Here is a 7,831-nt window from a genome sequence, read left to right on the forward strand (position 1 = left end):
CCATTTGGCTGGTGGACAAAAAAGTGAACTGCACCCTGCCTGTAAGAGCTTCATTTTGGCTCCATGTGTTTTCTTAGCAACACAATTCATAGATATTCAAGATTTGTTTTGAGGAGATGTGGGCCTGAGATTCCAAAATATCAAACCGTATGCTACAATAAAAAGTATAATAAAGTAAAAAATGAACACTACAATACGAACACCTGCCAAAGGGAAATCTGAAGCTAAGGTTTGAAGTTTATTATGTTTTTTTTTTCATTGTGGGTCAATGAAATGTATGAATATTCACCTATAATTGATTGTAAAATATCTTTAAAACAAATGAACATTGCTACCGAAAACCTATTTCTTACTGGATACCGGAGAGAAGTTATAAAGAATATATAGAGATTGATGTTAATTTGAGGTTGGTTGGTTTGGAGCCTAACCCCCTCGTGGCATCCTTTAGGACCCCTGCTTGTAGGAAACCGTGCAGTGTGACTGGCTGAGTGTGAGGAGGAGGAGGGGCTTTCATCTGTCATATCAGCCCGCCCTCCTGCTGTCTGTCCGGGGTTTGGAGGCGAGGCGAGGGGCCGCTTTCTGTGTTCCGTCGCTTCGGTAAAATCGAGGGAGGAGAGCGGTCAATATGACGACCAACATCAGGTACAAAAGCCGGATCCCGGTGAAAACAGGTGAGCGTGGTTTCTGGATTTCATTTACAGCAATGTTTGTTGAGAATCATAGCAATGACTGCTTCATATTTATGTCTCCCTGGGCGTCGCTCCGCATCCCTGCACCTGCGCGTCCTCCTCATCCATCCTGCAATCCATCCTGCCAATAGAGGATAGCACAGAGGTAAGAGACATCATTTTTCATGTATTTATTTAAGTGCTATTGAAAATGTATTTTCAACATAGTGCATGTTTATAGGCTCGAACTGGAAGGCGTCGGTTGCAGCAGCATCAACAATATTTACCTTTCAGATCGTACATTTTCCATCCCCTCCTGATGTGCGCGTTTATCTGACAGTTTTATAAACGCAAGAAGCTCTCGGGGAAGCCATGCCATCACAGGCTGAGCTGTGTTCAGCAGACTGACAGGCGGTGGGGGGTCAGGTTTCATTTTTAGGTGCTTATGTAGAGCAGGCCGGCGTCACAAAAGGCGAGCGGCCAACATGGTACCAAATGGCAGCATCCTTCCTCTTCATCCTCTCCTCGCATGAATCATTATATTAGCAATTATCGGTCATTTAGTCGAGCGATGTACTGACCTAATTATTATTATTAGGCTTACATAAGCATGGCTCGTAACAGTCACTTTCTGACCATTGTTAAGCTCAGAAATCCAGCTGCCACAAGAGCCTGCAGGGGAGGTTGCGTCTCTGATGACCCAGGGCCATCCTCCACCCCCTCTTCCTCTTTGCATATAGTGTCTCACAGTAGAGGAGTATTTGCACGTGCTGAGTGTGCTTGGATGATTCAGCGACACTGACTGTTACTAGATTTAGATTCAAGTGAAGCACCAAAAGTCAACCTTAAAGCAAAAGGCAGGTGTTGTAATAGCAAATACTCTACAACACAACACGTGAACACTTATAGCATATTTTATGTCTATACTGCATAAACATTTATTTTATAGCTGTCAGTTAAATCCACTAACTAAAATGCAGTCTAATACAACAGTCCTGCATTAAATCATACCTTCATGAAGGTTATAATGTCCAGGTTTTGCTTTTGCTTTACTGTTTTAGTGCTATTTAGGCCTCTTGTTGATATACTGTATATGCATAGACTAAATGTTGAAAAAAATAATTCTGTTACAAATAAAAGTCCTGCATTCATAATACCTCATAACTCATAATACTTGTTATAGTTCAGAAGTATAACAGTAACATGTACTTTAAGTATCAAAAGTAAAAGTACCCGTCATTTAGAATCACATTTTTTAGAATGTTATAATATTTTAACATATTCATCTATTTTTATTTTGCCATCCCCCCTCCACCTTTTTAGATAGCACACAGTACAGGGATGACAGGAAATGAGGGAGAGAGAACATGCAGCATTGACGCCAGTGGGACACTGGGATTATATTTTCAGCATTTTACTGTAATCCCTTAAGGTCACCAGAGAGTTGTATATTATATTTATAATGTGTATTGTAACAGCAAAATAAGTAGCTGTAAAATAAATGTAGTGGAGTAGAAAATTACAATATGTTTTGTAGAAATTAGAAATACAATACATTACAGTTTGTGCAGAAACATTGAAAATAACCTCAAATTACAATCAAGTACAATAATTAATTACAATAAATATGAATCCACTCATGCTCAGTATTTAGATTACTACAGTTTTTATACGTTCTGAGTTTTGCTTCTTGGCTTTTATCCACTCTTCACTCCCACATGCTCTTCAGCATCTGACCCTGTTGGGCACATTAAGAAAAAAAAAACCTCATATTCTGGATCATCAGGCTGCGGAGGAGGAATAAAAACATGATAATAATGCTCTGCTGAGATCATAACTGCTGAAAGACTCATAACTGATAACCAATCCCAAATCAATATTTTTAGAACAGTCCCTTCCCTTCTCCTCTTCCTCTTTTCACGTCTCACTCACTTACATCACCCTAAACATTCCCTTCACTTCCTTTGCTGTGATAATACGTTGCCAGGCAACAGTCGTTTTTTAATCTGTTTTCACCACTTTTCTGATGCGAAGTAAGTAGACGATGCCATGTGACCTACCCACAATCCTATACTGTGATTATTCTGCGTGTGGGTGGTGGGTATTTACAGAGCTTTTTTTTAAATCACTGATCAGAAACTGTCGAAATCACAGTTTCATTATCAACAGTCAGCTGAGATGTGTCACCTAGATATAGTGAAGCATGAAACACATCCAGAATAATATGGTCCCCATTGTGAAAACATCCTTACCAAATGTTCATGTCTTGACATCACTTTCAGATATTTCCTGTACTGCTACAAGAAAAGCAAAAAACAGTTTCTCTTCTGAGAGATGCCTCAGTGGACCAGAATATGTCACAGCCACACTACACTTAGTATTTACTTAATATTATAACTGTTATACTTTATTTGCTTACAGTGAGGCACTGTAGCCCCAAGTGACAATTAAGGGCTAATGGATAAGACTTACATAGTGTAACTGTAGAAAAGAGCCACAATAAGCTACTGGTCACACAAAACAAGTAAACCTTGAGTGGCTTACAAATGTAAATTTTTGTTCGAATAAGGAAGAATGTGTTGTTTTGCTTGTTTTCCATCTTTTGTCGTTCTTCCTGCTTTTTTTTCTCCAATCTGCATTGAGCATCTAAGAAGTAATTTTGTTGTATTTTAATTACAATCTGCAAAACATGGATGATTTACATACAAACGATATGTACAGGAAAACCAAACCCTGGATTTCCACTAAAAAAATTTGCTGAAGTAAGTGTAAAATTTAAGAAACCAGTATCTAATAAGACACTATTTAAAAAGGTTTTATAAAGTCCAGTGATTGGCTTTATTAATGTTGCACTAATGCTTTATAGATCAGTAAGAAATAGGGTTGCGGGATGCTTTTTTTGTCTTTGTAGCTCTTTTATTCATCCAAATTGACCTCTGACCTTTTGAAAAAGTGTGCCGAGCATACTATATATACTATAATAAAGTCCTTTTATTAACAACATATTAACATTCACAATTTTATTACAAATTATTAACTTACATTAAAGTAACTTATTTACAATTAACTTACTAACTTTTGCTGTTTCCTCAGAAAATTAGAAACCTGTTGTTATTTTTAAGAACTTACTAACCTTTTTTGAATGACTTTATCAATCACTTAAATAAGGATTCAGCGGACAGAGATATTTACTACTTTGCATCCAAAAGTGATTGTCTCTAGTTATTGCACGTTTATTTCTTCACTTTTACCACTTTTTTGCAACAGAAATGGTTCCGTCTTTATGTTTGCCCAGCATTTACTCAAACAACTCTTTAGAAACAGAACATACATTATTACTTAAAGTTGTCACCTATGTCTGAGATGTCATGAAAAATAAAAAGGTCAGCGAACACACACACCGATTTCTCCCTGCAGCAGTGAACAGATTTTGTGTCCGATACTTTTGCGTCGGTGCATGTGTGTCACTGTACGTCAGATGCACTCTCGTCTCAATCCCTCCGCTCACGCTCTGTTTTTAAACATACTCTCGCTGCCACAGATGGGACCCTCACAGCTCCCAGTGTGGACCAGCTGCAGAGCAGGAGTACGGATATCTTGGGGGGTTGGGCGGGGTATTGAAACTGGGATTCGAACCCCCTGTGGCTCAGGCCTTTCAACAGAAAAGAAAAGTTGTCAGAAGAGAGTGGCTGATCCACGAAGTTTTGAACTTTTTCTTTAAAAACTATTTAATGAATTAATTTTCAGTTTTTATCTTTTGTTTTCCTTTAAGTACTTTAAGAAAACTTATTCCACACTGTCTGACAGTATCACATTTTCTGTATGACTTCATTGAAGCTACGTGATTTTACCAGAGTGAAATATTGAAACCCCTAGAGGAGTTGGAGTCTCTTCCTCATTTTCTAGATGTGTTGTGCACGTTTCCCCAAATTTAGCCTGATAGTTTTGGAATCCCTGATAAGCAGATGAAGATGGATAATGGACACACTGAGACACTACTACATGCCCAATATACTTTTTACAGCAACAATACACACTCGAAACGCCGCAAATAAACATAGGAATACACTAAAGCAAGACAGCCACGCAGGATAAAGCAGCTTTTGTCATCTTTGTGGGTGTGACTTTCTGCCTCTACACGTTTTCTTTGGAGTGTTTTTTTCTCTGTGGTGACAGTCGGTGCCCTTGTTCTTGTTCTTGTTCATGTGTTTGAGGAGTTTCTGCCCTGCAGTGGGTTCACATGCACAATCTTTTCTTTTAGCATGCTGCAAACATGCATGTAATTATCCAGTAAAGTGTGTGTGTGTGTGTGTGTGTGTGTGTGTGTGTGTGTGTGTGTGTGTGTGTGTGTGTGGTGCTTTGTGTTTTTTTGTCTTTGTAACTTAAGCAGATCACCTCATTTTCTTCTAAGTTTTACATATGCTGTAACACTGCAGAGCTCATCATGTCTCGGCTCGGCATTTCAAGAAGCTTTTTAGAAAGTAACCACTGGGTGACCCATAATATCTTTGAAAAAATCTTTTCAAGTATTTTGTCAGACTTGATATGTATGGGATTATAAATTCCTTGGAAATAGGGATCAGGAGTCTGAGCAGTAATCCAATAAAAAGTATGACGGGAATTGAGATTATTTCATAACTGCTCTCAGTGTAACTGCAAATAATTAGAATTAGACTTTAATCAATTATGTGCTTTTTTTTTAGACTAGAATATACTGAAATGTTACATTTAATTCCTATTGAAGCATAAGGGATAGGATGGGGTTATTCTATATTGTTATTGAGTTTGGCAGTTTGGAAACAACAGTTGATAAAACAATCTCAACTCAAGTCCACCTTTTTACCGTTCTGAAGCTTTTGACCGTATTAAATGGTCTTCAGCATATTGAGTTTGCTCAGTTGTAATAGAATTTTAGACTTTTTCTAAGACTTCTTAGAGTTCTCAAGACTTGAGTTTAACTTTTAAGAACACATGGATAAGAAGTCTGTGAGGTGCTCAAAATCATAAAAGTGAATAAATGGACCTTAAAGCTGTAATCGTGAAGATTTTCATCTGATTGATAAATTAATATATTTATATCCACACAAATTGGGTATCTGGCATGACATCTCTTGTAAATAATCCTGTATTATATTTCTTTTATACACACAAACAATTAAACTATTCACACCATTCTTCAAACTTGAAGCTCATGTATCAACAATACTCCAGACCATAGAAACAGAATTAAATTAATTCTATTTTCATGCTCCAGATTGCATTGTTTTTACTCAAATACAAATTTTAAATCAACTAGGACAAAAATCTTAAGGTTTGCCACTTTAAGAGTATTTTGACAATATATTTCTCATCTTCAACAAATCCCATGGCAAGACCGAGACCAACAATGTGTTGGTTAATCTCCCGATACCTTCTGACTATCGTAATCAGAAGCTCACTCGGTCCCACTGAAGATAGAACAAGTTACAAATATGTAGTTTAATTTTATAAAGGAGCTGGTCACTGTAGGTTTTAACAAAGTAATAAATGGTGCATTTGTTGGCGACTATTTTCAGCTGCGGATTACTACCGATCTGATGCTGTAGAGAGTATTTCAGGCCATAACTTTCAACTTTCCTATAAGCCTTCTTTCCTGATGGTATTTAGCTGATTGAATCCTTCTGCTAAATGGTCAGGAATACTACATGTTTATAGTACCATTCAAGGTTTCAGCTATGCTCCCATAAGTGTCCATTGTCACTAAATGGGCTAATGCTAAAACAAGGCTACGCTAGCCAAGTGTCCTTCAGTGAAGCAATTTTATTGTTGCCTAAGCAATTACATGCTGTCAGATTAGCATGTTAAAGAGCAGAGTGCACGCAGGACTTTGCATTTCCAACGAGAGAAAACAGAGGAGGAGGGAGGTCTGGGGGGCTCAGGGTCCATTTATGTTTGTTTTTTATCTCTCTCTTTCATATCTCTCCCTCATATCCTCTCTTGTCTCACTTGCTGGTGGGCAGGCAACACATGTAGGTGATTAGGGTTAATGGTGTGAAAGTGTCAGCTGGACGGCTGGGAGATGCAGAGAATTCATCAATAAAGGTCATGCTTTTCACTGCTGCATCACAGACTGTCTGGCTACTTAAAGCTGGGAATGCATTTCACCATTTTAAACTCAGTTATCACTAGATTTCACTGAGATGACTGAATTTCTTGAGCACTGCACTGGTAAGTGAACAGGTGTAAAGTACTCTCATTACGGAAGTTGGATTGATTTTTCATAGTTTTCACTTTTTTGACCACCAGTAATTCCTCTTTTACTTAGATTTTTTGAGAAATTGTTATAGAGTAGCTCACTGTAATGCTATTACAAATATAATAAACCTTTGCCTAATTCACTACACTGAGCAGTTTTGCGGCTATTGCCTGACCTTGTACCAATAGTTTGGCTAACGTTTTTTAAGTTTTATGAGACCGCTACTAAAGAGTATAGTCCTCCATCGCACACTGGACTGCACAAAATAGAATATGTATATTTTGAAAGTATTTGGCAACAGGAAATTATGCATACACTGTTAGACCAGTGTTTTTTGGGTGTGTGTGCGCGTGTGTGTGCGTGTGGGTGTGCGCGCATGCCCTGGCAGTGAAGTTGACTGCTGGGTCCTTTTGAGAGTTGTTTCCTTAAAGGCCACAACTTTGTATGACTGAGAGGAAGAAGCTGAGCGCTGCCTGCTGATTGAGTGGAAGTTCTCTGGATCTTTACCGCTGCAGAGAAACCCTGATTGACAAACAAACTGACAGAGTCATGGGGCATTTATTATTAATATTCATAGTAAATGAAGCTCTTCTTGCACTTGTTGTAAAGACCAAAAAATACAGAAAACTTAAATAATGGCACTTTTCAATGCGGTAGATACAAAGGGCATTGATTGCTGAAATGATGATAAGCTGATTAATTAAGTTGATGGAAAGAATGTTGATCAGCAACAATTATGAAAATCTGTTTATTATTTAAGTTGCTAAAATGCCAAATATTCTCTGGTTTGTGTTTTGAAACATCAAAAAAGATTGTTAATATTTTATATTCTATTTTACATTTTGGGGGTTTAGACGGTTGGTCAGACCAAACAAGCGATTTAAAGAACTAATCTTGAGCTCTGTAGAGATATGGGGACGTGTTTTAT

General features: G+C 37.8%; 1 protein-coding gene across 1 annotated transcript in view; it reads left to right on the forward strand.

The window, feature by feature from the left end:
- Positions 1 to 510: 510 nt before the first annotated feature.
- Positions 511 to 7,831, forward strand: part of sept5a (septin 5a) — an 18,191-nt gene continuing 10,870 nt past the window's right edge. Inside the window, exons 1-2 of the mRNA XM_034873012.1 lie at positions 511 to 671; positions 821 to 834. Of these exons, the coding sequence (XP_034728903.1) occupies positions 626 to 671; positions 821 to 834 (60 nt within the window). The 5' untranslated portion in view covers positions 511 to 625. The remainder of the gene's footprint in view (positions 672 to 820; positions 835 to 7,831) is intronic.

Source organism: Etheostoma cragini, chromosome 5 (assembly GCF_013103735.1).
Source record: "Etheostoma cragini isolate CJK2018 chromosome 5, CSU_Ecrag_1.0, whole genome shotgun sequence".
NCBI classification, from domain to species: Eukaryota; Metazoa; Chordata; class Actinopteri; order Perciformes; family Percidae; genus Etheostoma; species Etheostoma cragini.